This window comes from Gavialis gangeticus, unplaced genomic scaffold, assembly GCF_001723915.1.
Source record: "Gavialis gangeticus isolate Ggan-Ray unplaced genomic scaffold, GavGan_comp1, whole genome shotgun sequence".
Classification (NCBI taxonomy): Eukaryota; Metazoa; Chordata; order Crocodylia; family Gavialidae; genus Gavialis; species Gavialis gangeticus.
This window is the reverse complement of record NW_017729022.1, coordinates 88,556,234-88,573,933: the sequence shown is the minus strand read 5'-3', so window position 1 is coordinate 88,573,933 and position 17,700 is coordinate 88,556,234. Positions and strand designations below refer to the sequence as shown.

At 40.2% G+C, this 17,700-nt stretch overlaps 1 protein-coding gene and 1 long non-coding RNA gene across 4 annotated transcripts in view; one reads left to right on the top strand and one right to left on the bottom strand.

Annotated features, from left to right (window-relative positions):
• Window positions 1–17,700, bottom strand: part of PTPRO (protein tyrosine phosphatase, receptor type O) — a 332,674-nt gene that overhangs the window by 87,388 nt on the left and 227,586 nt on the right. For all 3 annotated transcript variants that reach the window (XM_019515585.1, XM_019515587.1, XM_019515586.1), the window contains exons 3-8: window positions 13,707–13,865; window positions 11,906–12,058; window positions 9,581–10,024; window positions 7,783–7,944; window positions 3,600–3,799; window positions 1,534–1,654 (exon numbers count right to left, since the gene is read on the bottom strand). In XM_019515585.1, coding sequence (XP_019371130.1) covers window positions 1,534–1,654; window positions 3,600–3,799; window positions 7,783–7,944; window positions 9,581–10,024; window positions 11,906–12,058; window positions 13,707–13,865 — 1,239 coding nt within the window. The remainder of the gene's footprint in view (window positions 1–1,533; window positions 1,655–3,599; window positions 3,800–7,782; window positions 7,945–9,580; window positions 10,025–11,905; window positions 12,059–13,706; window positions 13,866–17,700) is intronic.
• Window positions 1–17,700, top strand: part of LOC109296265 — a 100,309-nt gene that overhangs the window by 26,532 nt on the left and 56,077 nt on the right. The window lies entirely within an intron of this gene.

The following is a 17,700-nucleotide window of genomic DNA, read 5'->3' as shown; positions in this document are numbered from 1 at the left end:
AAACTATTGCTCCATCCTATAATCATTCAGTTTTGCTGCAAAATCCAATGAGTTTTTGTAACAATGAATAGAAATTATTTTTATTGCCCTCTTGGTGAGAATTCCTCATGTGTAGACACAAGCACAGGTGGGGGAAACAAAGAGACAGATTTTTTTGGTTCTATATACTTGCCAAGTAAACATCACAAATTTGAAAGTTTAAGTGTTTTTGGCTGATTAAAAAAAAGTGTGAAAGCTGAAATACATGCACAAATATGGGAAATCTGTGAAATGTATCCAAAGTGCCAACTATATTAAAGTATCATTGTTTTCCTAATTCCCCATCATTTTTTTCTATTTAAAAATACCTTCTATGTTAGTTTACAGACTATTTATTTGGCTCCACACCATGTAATTGACAGTGTATAATTGATGGATGGTGTTAATGGGCAGTAATGGTGAGGAATCTGTGAAGGTTCAGCAGTTATTGGTTTCACATAGAGGATCAAAGGATAATTTGGTCTATTTCACCACTTTCTCTTGTTCTAGTGCTTCTTTCCTTCACAGAGAGCAGTAACAATTTAAAGAATCTAACAGTCATAATTTCTAGTCTCTGATTTTCTCACAAGTCATTTAATTTTCTAAATGGAACAGATATGCAAGTCAGACTAAATATTTCCCTCATAGCTTAATTCTATGCATTGAATCTCTTTCTAGTTCCATTAGTTCCTATAACAAAATATAATGAAAGGAGGGCAAAGTGCCAACAAGCCTTTAAATGTGATGTAAACTAAAAATTATTGAAGTGCCTCTTTACTTAGGACTTTCATTGGATCTTGAATTATAAGCACTTGGGGGAAAGTTCTTCCTCTACGTCATTAAACAGTGCCCACCTACCTCTTAAGTAAGACTTTTTATCCATCAGTTTCAAAGTGCACAGGGATCATCGTCAAATACAAAAAAGAGTCAGCATCTCCATTTTAGAGTTATGGAAGCCAAGGCAGAGACACATGATGTTGCCCACAGGACACTGGCAGATCCAGCAAGGCAACCCAGATCCTCTAGCCCCTGGGGTAATGTCCTCCTGGGCTACATCTCTCCTAGATGCATTTTTTCTTAGAAACCCCAGGAGTTTAAAGTTAAGTCCTGAACCCCTATCCAAATTAATGGCTTCAATAGAAAGTGGTTTAAAAATCCTCAGTTCCTCAAGTAACTGGCTATTACGGATATTGAGCCCTTCTGAAATTAGGCATCAACCCATGGTCCCCAAATACGTCAGTCTTCGCCATCATTCTTTATGGACTGGAAACCTAACCTCAAAATAGGCAGCATCCCCTTTCACTGGAGGTACCGTTACAGCACTCCAATAATTCTTCCCAGCCTTTGTAACAGATCTAATCAATTATTTTTTCTCTCTGTTTAAGTTTCAGTTGTATTTTAAAAACCAACATTACAGTCCTGCCCAATAAATACACAGTGCTGCTCAAACCTTGAGATCTAACATATAACTGTTTGAAGAAAATACAAATTTTAAACAATAGCTGCATAGGTTACCAATGGCAAATGTAACAGGATCAGAAGGAGGTCCAACCAAAGGTCCTTTTCGTAAGTAAACCACAACCTGATACTGGGCACCAGGAACAAGATTGTCAATGATGTTGCTGCTTGAATTCACCTGTTAGAAGGGGGGCACAGAAGACACAAAGCATTTACCTGTGAGTAAGCAGGAAAAAGGGATCCGAAATAAAACATAACTATTTCAGACACAAAGTACAGGTTTCCCTCACTTCATGTGTACCTGGAAAACAGCACATAACTCAAATTCGCATAAAGGGAACCCACTTTACAATGTAACAAATAGAGATATGTTCCAAGATGTCGAATGTACTGACCCACAGACCTATTTCTACCACTTTCACAAGACAATTTTGGTACTCACCAACAGCAGACAGTACACACAAGCACAGGGTGGGGGTGAATGTTACCATATTGGGAATGGCAACTTCAGAGACCCGTGTCGCAGACAACAAGCAAGGAGCACAGATCCACACTGGAGACTATATTTTGATGTGCATCACTTTCGCAATGCACCACACAAAGCAAATAACTACGGGCTTCCACCACACCGATCACATAAGAAATAATTTACCTTGCATATAATGAATTTTTGGTATGAAAAGGGTCATTGCATAGAGTGAATTCACACATACAGAACCTGCATAAAGTGAGGGAGACCTGTACGTAATTCTAAACCCCATATCAGTGGCATCCTTCCCCATTCGTTCCAGCAGAAATGGAACCAGAGTGCTCAAATGCCAAGATCAGTCGAGCAACAAAACCTCCCACCATGTTTACTAGTGATTCGACCCAGAGAATATCATGCTACAGTATAAGACTAGCCTTGGCAATAGAGACACGTGGATTTTTCACATTACATGGCAGTGAGTGCAGAGCACCAACTGCATCCCTGTTAGAGCTCTAGTGAAATCAGTGCAGTTGCACCTTAACAGAATTTGTTACTGTGATTTGAATAAGTCTGGGATTAGTCTGTGGTCATCTTATTCATTGGCAGTTCTGTGACCTCCTCCTGAGTCAGGGTGTTCCCTCATCACCTGTAGGAATCAGAAAGGAATTCCCCCCTTCACCTCTCATACAGAGCACTGCACATACTGTCTAGATGGGTCTTATCAATTTTTTCCCCCAATTTGAAACATTGGGTACTGAAGCATCGATATTAAAAGCCTCTGGTCTGAAATGTCAGCTATTGGTCAGCGCCAGAGGCAGGATGGCTGACTAGATGCACTCAGTCTGATTCAGTATGACAAGAATGTAAGATTTAGGAGTTAACAATTAATAACTGTACCCAGCAGCCTTGGGAAAAGTATTTTTTCTGCATCTTTTCATGGAATTGTGGAATGCTGTTTTCCCCTGCAATAGACTTACTGCAATTTCTAACTATTTGTATCATCAACATGATATTGCTCAGAGCAGCTGTCAACCCAACCAATGGTTTATTTTAATGCATTTGGATACACTAGTGTAAGTGTAGATTTAGGAAGGAATGACAGGGGAAGGCAAAAACATATAGGGAAATACAGGACAGAAAGGAACCCGGCTAAGTTCTGGTTAGATGTGGGAAAACTACATTGAAAAAAATGCATCTCATATACTTATTTAGCCCTTTCTTTCTATTTGTTAGCAAATTAACTCTGAATAGACTTATTTTACCAGGTATGTAAATTATTCTAAGTGGATGAGCTTGGCTTACACACTGTGGTATTTAAGAGTACTGAGATACCCTAAACTTTGTCTAACTCTATTCCAACCATGCAGTTGGTCCAATAAAAGTTAACACCCACAAAAATATGTGCCCTTGGTTTAAATTCATTTCTGCCTACAGACAGTTTGCAAACCATTTGCTTTAATGATATATTCATGTGTTTATGAACAATTAAAATGATTTAAAAAATCATACAATCACAGCAAATTCACAAATTTTTATTCAACAATTCTTCTTCAGCTCTGTAAGAAGATTACAGTCTGTATCTCTGCAGTGGAGACCCAGGTGTATATCAAACAACAACATTTTAACTTTACAGCTTACATTTTCAATCCCTTACCACAGTACAGTAATGCTTTTCAAGCCTTTGGCTCTCCTTTTGCTTCTGGCAGGTCAGTGACACCACAGAAACAATTGTGTTGTAAGTGCTGCTCTCTTGTGAAGTTTTCCAAGACGTAAAGGCGGTGGTGGAACTTAGCACTGTCACAGTGACGTGACGGGGCTTTTCTGTCAGTTCTTCTATCCATTCTCCAGTGGGACCTAAAACATTCCCAGAGAAGCAAACAGAGACGAGGTGAGGCCATTTACTTGGCTTTATCCAATGCACAGAGCCGGCCTCTTGTGTGGGCGGTGTGGGGGAGTGCCCAGAGTGCTGTGGTCAGGGTGTCACATACGCATACACATGCACACACGCATGTAAGCAGCCTGTACTCACAGCAGTGCTCTCCCCCACCCCGCCTCAACCTGGCTGATCCCTGCTCCAGGCAGGAGGAGCGTTGCCCAGGCCAGCCAGCCCCCCACCTCCAGCTGCTGCTTAGGAGGAGCTGAGCCAAACAGTGTGGGCAGGGTAGCACCTCCTCCAGGCCATCCACTTTGTTCCTGTAGCAGCAGTGGAGCCTGCCCACCTGCCTGCCTGACACACCATGCCGCTCCTCCTCCCTGCCAGACTATGGTCCATGCCTCTGCCTGCCTCTCTGACTCAGTTTGCAGCAGCACTGCCACCAATGGGGCGGGGGGCATCAAAATACAAGTTCTCCCAGGGTGCCATGTCCCCTAAGGCTGGCTCTGCCTATGCATTTCAATTGCCTGAAATTACCTCTTTTAAAACTTCTTTTTTTTATAAGTGTATTTAGTGCTAGTGAAAAGTACTAGACTACCAGATGGCAGCAGTAGTATCTCCTCACACTGCCCCACCAATAAGAAACACCCCTTGACTACAAGGAATCCCCTGACAGCTTGATCTCCTTGTCCCTTCGTGAAATGGAAATGGATAAAATCAGCTATAAAGTTGTAACACATTTTCAAGTACTAACTTTATAGCTGGTTGGCTTTTTTTTATAGCTGGATGGACATTTTGGGGCATGTGGCCAGTCCAAATGTGCATATGGCCCTTATGTGCCTGTGGCCAGTCTAAATGTATTGTGTGATCAACCAGGTAATTGTTTAATATACATGTGTGTGGCAGGGGCCATATTTTGGGAGTCGGAGACAGTTTAGCAGCAAATTACCTCTTAGGGCTCCATAAGCCATATTCAGCCCTTTGGCTGCAGTTTTCAGTATCATGGCTGCAAATGTTGAATGAGACCTGGAAATGCATTTTGAGCTGCACAGCTCATTGACTTGAAAGATACAAGGATGGGATTGAATTGAAGCAAGCTACTGAAGCATGTACAATATTTATCCATGACAGAAGGTGCTTTTGAAGGCACCCATCAGAGTAGAACTGCTATGTGTTACAGCAAGGGTACCAAAGATATGGTCTATGGGCCACATATGGTCCGCAGAGCCATATCATGTGGTCTGAATACACTACTGTATTCTGGTGTATGGAGTACTGCTGAGGCTGTGAGTCAGCAACAGACGATATTAACCCCAGTAGTGGTTAATGCCACTGCCCCTCATCCCATTGCCAGAGTTGGGTCTGGGTTTGGCCCAGGGGGCCAAAGAAGTTTCAGCCCTCTGCCTTACATCAAGGAAGGAGAGTAGCCCAAAACAGAGAGGTCATTGAGTGAATCTATACAGGGAGCACCTCTTCTTTTAGCTTGAACACTGGCTGTGCAGAAACTGCTAAACCCATGACCTACTCACAGTTTGGGGAAGCACTTCACTCCCCCTCCCATGCAAGCACACTTCACTAGACTGAGCGGAAGGGAGGGGTAATTTCATACCAGTGGTGCAACTAGGACTCAGAAAGCAGCCCTAGGTATCAGCTATGAGGGGATGCTAGTCATTCCCCCCAGAAGAATGGGCCATAGCAGGGCAGCAAACCAAGCAGTACATCTTGGGGACAGGGGAACAAGTGGAGAAAGCAGAATGGTGGTCCCCTCCACCACTGGGGAGCCTTTGCCAGAGCAAGCACACCTCTGCTCCCAATATGTGTGAAGGGAGGAGGGGACGGAGTGGACAGGACTCCCTGACAAAATACATCCAAAATGCTCTGAATCTTAAGCCTTTCAGGGAGTAAACAGGGGAATTAGAGAGGAGCCAATAAATGTATGTGCTGTAGTAAGGCTTTCAAAACAAAATGGAAACTACCTTGTAGAAAAAACAACCTGCTGTATTTTACAGAATGCAAAAATGTGACTTTGCTACCTCCTCTTACTATTAGATAGACAACTTTAGGCTCAATGGGCCAAATTCGTCCTTGATGCAAATTCCCTTTATGTCACGTGCCTTTTAAATAATACATTTTTATACCACACCAGCCCCAGTTTTTAGAATGCTTTTATTAGGTGTACATTGTATGTTGTATTATTAAATAGGAAGAAATAGGGATATACTCTCATCTTTATGAAGTTGATAGAAAATAGGACATTATAATCCTAATATAACATGAAATGTGTATCTTTTCAGATACTTGGTGAGTATTACGTATGATTAAGAAGTTGTATAATAGCTTTTACTTGTGATATCTTTGAGAAAACTTATTGTTCTGCAATACGGTTGCTTAAACCTATGGCAGATGTCCAAATGGAAACTTTTAGCCTAAATGATTAAAGTTTATAGAAGTAATATGCTGAGAAGGGGGCCTTATAACAGAAAGTGTTAGGCAATCTTAATGATAGGCATTACCACTTGCTGCAGTTATTTCAAGCTGCAGTATTCTGGGAAATCCATCCTTTCAGAGAGGCGTGCTGATGATGCAAGCATTCCTCTTTTCTCTTTATATACAGTTTCTGTGGATTGAGTTTTTATGTCAGTTTGTTTGCCCACTAGTGCAGTTACTGAGAAATCTCATATGCCTGTTTAAAGAAGAACTTGGCCATCAGATCAGTGAAGCTTGACCTCACCTCCCAGTGTCTCACTGACCTGGTTGTCAGTCAAGATCTCAGTTAAAGTTATGCTTTGTTTTTTCACATGGAATACTCTGTATTTATCAAACTGCTGATAAAAAGCCTGGGATCCTTTAGGTAGATAATCAAAAGTTAACCAACTTTTGAATTTTGCAAATTTGCTCTGCCCACTTTTACCAGAATAACTGCATCTCTAACTATCTGCTAGTGGTCTTTATAAGGGCACATCTTCTCAGATCACCTTTCTTGCAGTTCTCCTACTCTCCATGTCTGTCTTCTGCACAGGGACTCTGGCAAGTCTAACTTCCTTGCATGACCTTTCTCTGTGTCATCTTACCTACAACAGAGCACATTGATGCCTTCCTGGCAACTGAGACCCTGTCACAGGACTCAAGGTACTTTTCGGTCCTTTGATACAGGAACAGTCAGCACCACAAAAACAAAGCTTGCAACTTGTTAGAGGCAGGAGGTATGATCCTTAAACTTAACAGCTCTCACTATTATCTTTCAAGCATTAGAACTATTGCATGGATTAACTGTATGGTGACCAATGAATCTGAATATAACAAATACTCATATATAAGTGACATGGTCTATCAGATTATTACATAGCATACCCACAATGGTCATAGGCTCATCTCCAATTCTTTCTATAAAACATGCAAGAGGCAAGGATTTCTTAGGGTGATATCTTTTACTGGACCAACTGTGTAACTGAAATAGTATTAGGCAAGCTTTTGAATGCAAGACATCCTTCATCAGGTCACTGTCTTTCATTCAAATGCTTGTCCAAGTCTACTCCAGCTCTGCAGTTGGTCCAATAAAAGATATGACCCTAAAAATACTTACCTCTTCCATATTCCTCACTGGACCATCACAACTACAACATCACTCTAACACTACTATAAAAGACAAGAAAGGATTAGGCTCAGATGAACTGGCTATTGAAGAGCAGGTGAGATTCTTCCAGTTATTTAACCAACCATGACCTCTTAACTAAAGCAAATTTGCAAGATCAAATCCCACCAAGTTACATTTGCTTATACAGCTTCAGTGTATCTTCTTTTTTAACACAGAAAAATTCCTGAAGAGCAAGCTCTATTAAGACTGTAGAAGATTTCAACAGTGTCTATTATTTTGATGAATTACTTTATTCAACATTTTATTAATCATACCCTCTATACCGTTAAAGATATATCATGTAGGAGACTCATCACTTAACATACTTACTGATGTAAAAACTAAGTGTTTTGGCTGACTGACTTGCTCGAATTTCACATGATCCAGAGGAGCTAAATGTTGTCACAGACAACTTATATTTTCCTGGTTCTTTCAGCTCAGCAACAAATTCATGAGTATCCTCGCCTACTGTCAGAAATTCTGTGGAGTTCTCTAAAACAAAAAAAAAGAAGAAAAACTGAATTAATTGAAATTTGAGAGTTCCTGGATACTGCTGAACTGATTTATATCAGACATACTAATGTTGTCTTTGCTATGGGACAAAAAGAACTAGAGTTATGCAAGCACTTTTCTTTGCCATCAGTCCAAAAGTAATTCATGACTGAGGTTGGTGTTCAGGTATAAAAGAATAATAAACCATAGTCAAAATGTCATTCAGTAGTTCTGACGACAAAATAGGGTTGCCATGACTGTGAAAGTGAAAAAGAGCAGAAAGGCAAAGAAAAAGCTTTTTAAAAATTCTCTCTCCTCCAATCATTCTAGAAAAAAAAAAATGCCTGCTCAAAATTAAAAGCCTAGGAAATTAGTTCTCAGAAAGGGTTTAATGAAAAATCATCTAGATATATGGATGAAAAGTTCTCTGGCATACATACCTTCCTGCTCCTTTATGAGTCCTTCCACACTCCTCCCAGCACAAATTTTCCCATCCCTCATCACCTCTTCCAGTCTGGAGAATGGAGAAGTGGTCTCTGCAAACTATCTAGACATCTTCTTGACCCAGATGCCCTACATTTGGGTCATATTACTCAGGCCTGCATTTGAAAGTCCCATGTGAAATTACAACCTAGCCAGCATGGGCTTAGGTTAATACTGATTTCCCAGCAACAATGGTATTGCCAATACTTTATTATGAGTCTCATGATATTTGGTGGGTTTTTTCATATTGTCCTAAATCAGGGCTGTTCAACTGGGAGCCCGTGGGCTCCCACTGAGCCATCAGTCCTTCCACTGCTCTGGCTGCAAGATCAGCCAGGGTCTCCAGCTCCGCCCCCCTCCAGCCAGGGAGCAGGGGGTGAGGTTGGGGTGCTCACATGTGCACTGCAGCAGGGTGGAGGTCACCCACATTTGTGCTGTGTGGTTCAGGGGCCCCATGGCTTGTACTGGTGCAGCCCATGAAGTGTGCACTCCACACTGGTGCAGCCCCTGGAGCATGTGGTCCCCAGTCACTTTGAAGCTGCACAAGTCTGCCCTATATCATATTATTTTATGAGAACTTCAGTTTTCAGTCAGAAAGACTCTAGCTTTCATGGCTGCAGGGAAAAAAGCTTGAAATTGTGAACCATAAAGGCTCAATACTTAGAAAGCAAATAGAGAGAGTCCAAAAGTTAAGAAACTCATGGTTTTTTTAATAGCTGGAATTGGCAATTCTTCAGTAATGTAGCCTGAGAGCTTTTGCTCAGTACCCCACAATTTCATTCATAAGTAGGATTCCTGAAACTGAAGACAGCAAGAATCTATTAGAGACTTAAGTTAATTTCTCCTACCAATTCAAGATACAGACCCTCAACTAAGAATATGAAGAATATATCAGAATTAGTTTGATGCTATGGTAATCCAAGTCATAAGCAGGAAAACCTATTCTTGTGGTATTTCCAACCTGATCAAAACTAAGTGCCATAAGGTATTGCTAGATAGAAGCATGTTCTTGTGTATTTGTCATCTCTGTTTGGCAGACACAAGGAATCTGAAGAAAAAACCAAAAACGCCTGAAGTCTGCAACCACTTAATTATTCTGAGGTGGAGAATAATCTGCAGCAGCTATAGAAAAAATATAGCTATTTTATTTTACCTTCCCTTTCAACGTTAATATGGAAACCATCAAATGCTGTGGGTGGTTTTGGTGGCAACCAGCTCAGCACCATTTGCACAGGGAGGAAGGAAGGAGATTCTGGCACAAGTTTCCCAGACATATTGGCTGCATTGGTGTTCTCATATTCACTGGGAACTGCATTGACAAATTCATCTTCATTTTCTGAAAATTCAGCTTCATTAGGCCACCAGTATGGTTGGGATGCAGTTTCATATTCGGTGCTGTTATCATGGTAATCTGGCCAAGAAGCATTTGTTGTGGGAATTTCAGGTGGATCCGTAGAAAAATGGATAAGTTTTTTTCTCCCTATTGTATCCTGTGGTGCCAGAAATGACTCTTCTGGGAAATTCCCACTGTGTTCCTCCCAATTATTTTTGTTCAGAGGTATGATCCGGACAGAAATATTTCGAGGCGGGTATGGAACTAGGAGAGAATTAAAGAAAAAGTAGGTTTAAAATGCATTAAAATAAGTAGGTTTTATATACTTTGTATGATTTTCCTGTGGTTATCTAATTCACATGGGAAAGAGCATGGGTAGTTTGCAGTAGAGATAAAATATATGTAGATACTTTCCAGTTCCTTGTTCTTACTACATACACATTAAACTAGAGAAATTTCACAGGGGGTCAAAACAACTATAAACTGAAAGAAGAACTGGGCCTATGGAGTACACAGCACAGAGAATACACTATGACATAATGTAGCTGTAGAGATACTGTAATTTAATTTATGCTTCTGGGGCATATCCTATTCCATCTATTAGGTGCCGATTTTTGACTGTACTCTATTCAGTTCAAGTCTCTCAAAAACCATTTATGTAAAGGCTGGGTGGATCTTCTTTCTCCTTGCAGCTTTATTTGACTTGGTCTTGCAGCTATGAGAGCAGTACCCTTCAGAAGTAGACATGTGAATGGTTTTAAATGGATTTGAACAGAGTGAAATAGAATAGCATACAGCTAGGTAGATTAGGAACACTCCTATGGCAACACATGAGTAAAGACACTAAAATGCTTATTTGCAAAGCTGAGTCCTTTATTTCTTTCATTCTTCCTTTTAGATCCTCCGGTGTATGGAATATTATGCTTGTAGAATTGTTCAAGAGTTGAGAAACAGGGAAAAAATATATTTTGATATATGGTCTAACCATTTATGGCTTAAAGTTATATCGTTCTGCTTATTCAAGTGCTTTTCATCATTTAACAGTCAACTTTGCACAATCATCTAGAATGAAACTAAGCCTTACTATCACATAAAAGCTTTACCTTAACGTTTCAGAAGATACAATGCACTGGATTCCAACTCCAGCATTTTGTATAATACTAGTCATGAAAAGCATGTTAGAATACATGTGAGAAGGAGGTGAGGGAGAAACCACATTCTAATGCATTTATTCTTGCAAATTAATTTTTCATGCCTATGTTAGGATCACAGTGATAGAATCTCAGCTGTTGTACTTGGCATTGTGCCGTAAGTCAATGGAAAGCTGCCAATTTACTTCAGTTGAGGATCTGGCTTTTAGTTTCCAACCTTGGTAGCTCATGAGAAATTAAACCTTAGAAACTGTCTATGGTCCCAAAGGTTAACAGGACCATTTGGCACTGTTCCAGAATGGAATTAAACAGGCCCCAGTTTTAAACAAGACTTTTCAATCCCTGGAATTTTGATATCTTGAAAATTAAAAGGACTCAGCTCTTGCACTTTACCGCAGAAACTGACCAGCTGCTTAGCTAAGCAAGACATTTTCTTCTTCCACGGCCTTTTTGTGCAATTGGCCAGGAGCATGTGATGAGAAAGGCTTCCTTTAAATTGACTTTTGTGGTAGGATACCAGACTGGATGAACCAACAGTGTTTTCAGCATGGTGACTTCTCTGGTTGAAAAAATAATGAATTCCAAACTGAGAGACTAACAGACTTTGTTTTCTGTAGACTTTGCTTCCTACATATGACAAGCTTTAGAATAGACTCACCCACCAAGCTTTCTATTAGATACATTATATTATTGTATTAGCATTGTATTTAATACACGTAATGTTTGTGTATAGTCCCACCCCCAGCCCAGTTCTAACCATTAGACTACCCCACCCTTTCATAGCTAGTTGCTGAACCAAGTGTTCTGATTTCCAGGCCTCTTGCTTCCAGGACACCTGGTAAAACCCAGTCTTCCCTCAGTGCTTGGAAAAGCACCCAGGAGTTCAGATCCCAGCCCCTGTTTTTAGGCATTGGATACTATTCCTTGGTCACAGCAGAGAGTGGAACCAGAGTGCACCCTTGCATAGAACAGTACACACACACAATTTTTTCACCTGTTCTGTGCTGTTTGGGTTCATGCTTGACACCGCTGTATTCCACTAATGTGCTTTTATTGAATGTTGCTTCTGACACCAACTGAAATGTGATGTTGCTGTAGCATATGCCTGGCAGCCAGTGATTGAAAATGGTTTTACCTTTAAAGAAATCTGTGGATGGTAAAACATACACACATCAAACATTCACTTTTAAGTAACACTGCCACTTGCATTAAACCATCAGTGTTTCTGATATTTAACACAGCTGAGTCCTGATCAAGAGATAAAGTTTCAATAATTGAGTTTACCAACAGTTTTCCTAGCTGTCAAATATATTTACAAACAAAACCCAGCAAAACAAACAGGACATTTTAAGGAAAAGCTAATTACAACTGGCAACCTGCTCCACGTGACAGCAAATATATCAAAGAGCATCTGATAAAATAAAGCATTAAATGTTTTCTGAGTGCTGCACACCAGGGATCCCCGGTCTTCTGGTGAATGTAGACATTATGTCATGGATAAACACTGGATGGAAAACTTAGGTGTAGAAATGGGCTCACCCTGAACAGCTGAGATCTGGGTTCATCTCTAATATTAGTGTTTGTGTGGGGGAAGAGAATGAGGGGTCTTTTGGAGTGGGAGGGGAACTGGTGATTAATTAATAATTACCTTAGCCCAACAATTTTTTTAAATTGGTAACAGCAACATTACATCCCACGAAACCACGTATTGTCTGTGGCAGGCAAAAATGGCTGCTGGCTGCACTTCCTTTCCAGTGGTACTGAATAACCTTTAGGCAGTGATCTCATTTACTCTGTGTACAGAAGCATTCACTTGCTTGTAGAAGCAATTCTGCTGGCTATTAGGCAATTCTGAACAAATGCACTATCTACAGCATTAACCCTTGTTGATATCCATTTTTCCTTTTTCAGAGTTTATCCTCAGAGGATAAGCTCCTTTGCATCTGGACAGTGTAAGCTAAATTTCTATGCTTAGCTGAATTCAACGGGAGAATTTAACCTTTTAATGCATCGTCATTTCATAGTCTTGGAATGCTAGGTATGATTATATTTTCCCAACCCACAAAATATTTAGGTAACATTCAGTGAAAGGCAGATAATCCTGCAAGGCTGGTTGACAACCCAACAGTGTATTCTTGCAACAAAACATTTGTTAGATGGCTTTGTTTTCCCCATAGGTGCATTTCCCTAGTGGAGAACAGTCTAAGTCTAAGTCTGGAATATTTTAGCCCAAATAGCTAATAGCTTAGAAGCTTATGAGGAACTGAAAAACCAAGGAGTTATGTTGGAAATTATGTTGCAACTAAAGCAGTTGCTGTTATGGGAACATCCTGGCATGGATTGTAGGGAACACACCAATCTTACCCAAAAAGTTAAAAGAGAAAATGAACAGTGTTTCAATAAAAAAATGTAAACAGCATGTAGAGACCCCATCAGTAAACTTTAATTTCCCAAATTCTGATATATCCATTTTGTTGGTAGAATATCCCATTCTGTAGAAAATTCCATGGGTCTTTGGTCAGAACCATTGTTTTATGTTCAGTTACTTCTATACTTTCTATCCTGTCCATGTACCAATAATGAGGATGGCATTCATTGCTGATATTAGAGCTGGGATAGGAAGCAGTTTTAGTTTGGAAAATGAGTTAACTATGGAGATGCTACAATCACTAATGATGTTAAAAATGCAGACCAAAAGGCATCACACTATTTTCCTAATGCAAATTCTAATAGATAGTCCTCATTTAAGCTAATTGTATTTGCACTGTTATCAATGCTGTTTTTTCTTCTCTTACCTTTGTATAACATTGTTCGATAGTCTTTACCTTCCCAGTAGCTTATGTTAACCCTGGTGAAAACATTGTACTTCTCTGGATAATGAATTTCAAACAACACTGCTGTTTCTGGAGATGGCTTGTAATCATAGATTGAAACGCTGCTTACAGGAAGAGGTTCTAAAAAATACACAGAATTACAAGATACAAGAGGAAAAGAACATTAGCAGATCAAAACAGAAGTTATGACCTCTTTTCAACTTGCAAGAAAACAAATTGCGCTTTTGCATATCACAGGGAAAATTTTAAAACATAGTGAATAAAATACTTGCCCACTAAAGTCAATGGCAAGTCTACTACTGACATCACTGATGCAATGGTTTCCTTTTGTGTTCCTCAGGTCTTATTTTCAAACAGTGAAATTTATCAGTGTGCAAAGGAACAGTGCAAGGCCCATTCAAACTCTGAAGACCCATATAAGCCCTATAAAGCCTGTACCAAAAATACAAACAAAGAAACAAAAAACCCACCAAGCAAACAAGTAAATGCTACTTCCTGTTTTTTCTATCATCATTTCTGTCTTTTCTGGAGGATTAATGGCTCCCCATTATCCAAGTATCCTGGCATATCACTAACTACATTCTTATTCTCACCATATCCCTGGGAGGTAAACCAGTGCTATTATCCCCATCTTAAAGACAAGGAACTTAGGCACAGAGATACAGCCAGATACTGTTCTGCCTTTAAGCATCCAAGTGGACTTTCAGCACCTAAGTGTGATTCTATTCAACTCTCTCCAAGTCCTGAATGCCCATTAATGCATCTACTTTTGTAATATCTTACCCTTAAGACTGACTTGATCAGGTAGGAATAGGATCGCACTTAGGCCCCTGAGTCTACTTCTATGCCTGGAATTAAATTTGGCCCTAGATACCTTACTCCAAGGTCACACAGACAATCTGTGATGGAGGAGAGAACAAATGTCCACAGTGAAAATTGTAGGGCTGTACCCAAGTACCTGAGATAACTTGTGTGCTGGAAGTTGTCAACCTTCTGAGCATGGGAGCACATAGCATCACGCATGCTATTTTGCCCCAGGCTACACTGTCTTTCGAACTCAAGCTAGCTCATTTAGCTTGGGTATCTTTATGCTATACTGCAGCCTGCAGGGTAGATATACCCTTGGTCTTCTAAGTTCCAAGCTAATCCCCTACCTCTGGCCCATTTTTTGCCTAGTCTTTTTAGGCCAAACTCTCAGTTGATATATGTGAACTGGCAATGCTCTGATGACCTACATAAAGCTACATAAATTTGTACCAGAGACTCTGGCCCAATGCTCATAAAAATAGAGCCAGAGTTTGGCTCAATTTCCATTGCTCGCAAATTCAGCCTACTGCTTGATGCGTTTCTCAGCTAGGAAAAAGAAAATTATCAGCATAATTTCATATTGTGTGAGCTAGCCAAGCATAGCTAAGAATAGAACAGATACCCAAATAATAAGGTTTTTTAATACAATATATTGTAATAGTTTCAATTATATACCAATGTTCTCATTACTTGATTCTACATTTTTGTAATTATGTTATCTTTTTAGCTCTCTGACACTGGCAGATATGGATTGAATACACTATTCATTACTAGTGTATTAGTATATTATATCATATAGGACAATAGCACCTAAAGGACCCAATTAAATTCATCACCCCCTTGTGCTGGGCCCTGTAGAAAAAGCACTAACAGAACACTTTGCCCCAAAGAGCTTACCATCTAAGCTCTGTAGAGCTGGAAACTAAACACAGATTCCCCCCAGCACAAGTATGGTGTTTAGCCATAAGATTGATACATTAGTAGGTAATGATGAGGAAATTAACCAGCTCAAAATAGCCATCAATTACAGCAACATACTAAAAAAATCAATCAGATTTTGTTTTAATTCTCACAAATCTCTTTGATTCATGTAGCACTGGCACCATACATGACAACATTCCAAGGAATGCAATGGACTTGGCATTTCTTTTCTGGGTGAAACTGGCTATCTTGCAAGCCAGCTTGATCTCAAGAACCTCTCAAACTCTATTCCTCCACACCAAACAGGATTGAAAAACAGGTTAAAATCCATACATTTGGACACCTAATACTTGCAGAAAAAACTGCTAGACCTCACAAATACCAATGCACATTGTAATGGGTGGAGTCTATGAAAAATCTTGCTGACAACTGAATTAACTGCCCAGAAATGGATGACAGTAAAAGCGTGTCACAGAAGACAAAATCTCTCTTCTTTCAGTTCAGTCCCTTGCCATCCCTAACTGAAATATGCTGTTGAATTTGCTATTCATATGACCACGGGCTAAATCTGACAGTTTAAATAGCACCCATAGCACTTAAAATGTCAATAATAATGTCTGAATAGTATAATTTTTAGCTGTAATCATCATCTTTCACTATTTCAGGGTCTGCTTTGGGCTTCTGGGGTCTACCTTGGGCTTTCTTCTATATTCTCTCATTCTGATTTTTGGTCTTCCTTATTACTGTAATAATTATTGCAACTTCCTAATGTCAGTGATTGAATTACCCAGCTATTCCTTCCTATGACAAATCAAATGAAGAGTGGAAGTTGTAATTCATTTTTAATCCAAATAATTTTTGCTCCTCATGCTTAGATTTAATTAACCAATGATTAAATCAAGTGAAAGTAACTATGCACTGCCTTTCTGCTTTCTATCCTCCCTGTTGCTTGTTAACAGATGAATTAGAGTGAGACAATGGAGTTTAAAGATTCACACATCTTGTCTTCTTTGTTGCTAGATCATCACATCTAAACTAGTTTCACACTCTGAAATTAGAGAAAGTGAACAGATAAAAACTGTGTTCTAGTTCTGGGTTACTAAAAGCTCCTTAGGTTATTAAAGCTTAGAAAATATGCCAATCCTAGCGATCTCTTTGCCAGTCTTTATTTTAGTACACAGCACACAGAGGCTAAGTACAGGCAGTCAAAAAGCCTGAGGCGAAGTTGATTCAATCTTCACTGGTTAGTCAAAGCTGCACAGATTGAGCCAATAAGGAAGTGAACAGACATTCACTTTTGATTCCAGAAATGCAGCCACATGCCTATAGTGGCTCAGGCCAGAAGTCAGGGGGTACTAGAGCACACCTCCCTGCTCAGCTGGGGCAGACAGCTTAGGCCAAGGCTAGCCCATCCACCATGTGAAGGGGGCGGTGTTTACAAGGACGGTGCAAAGCAGCCTGGGATGCTGGAGGACTCTGAGTTAATTTGAATCTGGAGGGGATCTGGGGCAGAAGTCCAGGAAACCAATTAAACCTAAACCAGTTAAGTCTGACACTACATCCATCCAGGTTTATCTTAAACTGTTTTTGGCCATTTTGAAAGCAGTTTATGTGCACTGAACTTCTGTTGTGTTACAGATTTGAACTGGTTGTCAAACACTTATACCAGTTTATGTGTAATTTCTGTCCTTAGTTAGAGTGAAAGTAGAGGGACTGGTCAGTTTCACTTCTCTTTTCTCCACATTTAGGGCACAACCTAGCACTAGGGCTGTGCAGAGCAGGTAATATTCGATTCGACAGCCACGTCAAACATTAAACCGGGTCCGGCTTCGATTTGCGGTCTGCTTTGAGTCGAAGCGGACCCGCTTCAACTCGCGGTCGAAACTCAGTCAAATATTCAATTTGCTTCAACTTCCCCATAGGCTATAATGGGGAAGGTCGAAGCAGGCTATAACTTTGGCATTTCTTGTCTGATCTTGATGAAACTTGCAGGAATGGTAGCTCCTGAGGAGCCCAGAAAACCTGCCAACATTCAACAAGATAGGTTCAGGGGGTGCAGAGATACTGTACCCCAAATTCTTGAGAGTAAACCACCTGTGACTTCTGTGTGGAAAGCCACAGGGAGCTCAAAACTGCAGGCTTGCTAGCCCCTGAAGAGCCCACAAAGCCTGCCAACTTTCACAGTGATAGGTGCAGGGGTTTGGGGGAAACTGCACCTTAGGCTGCT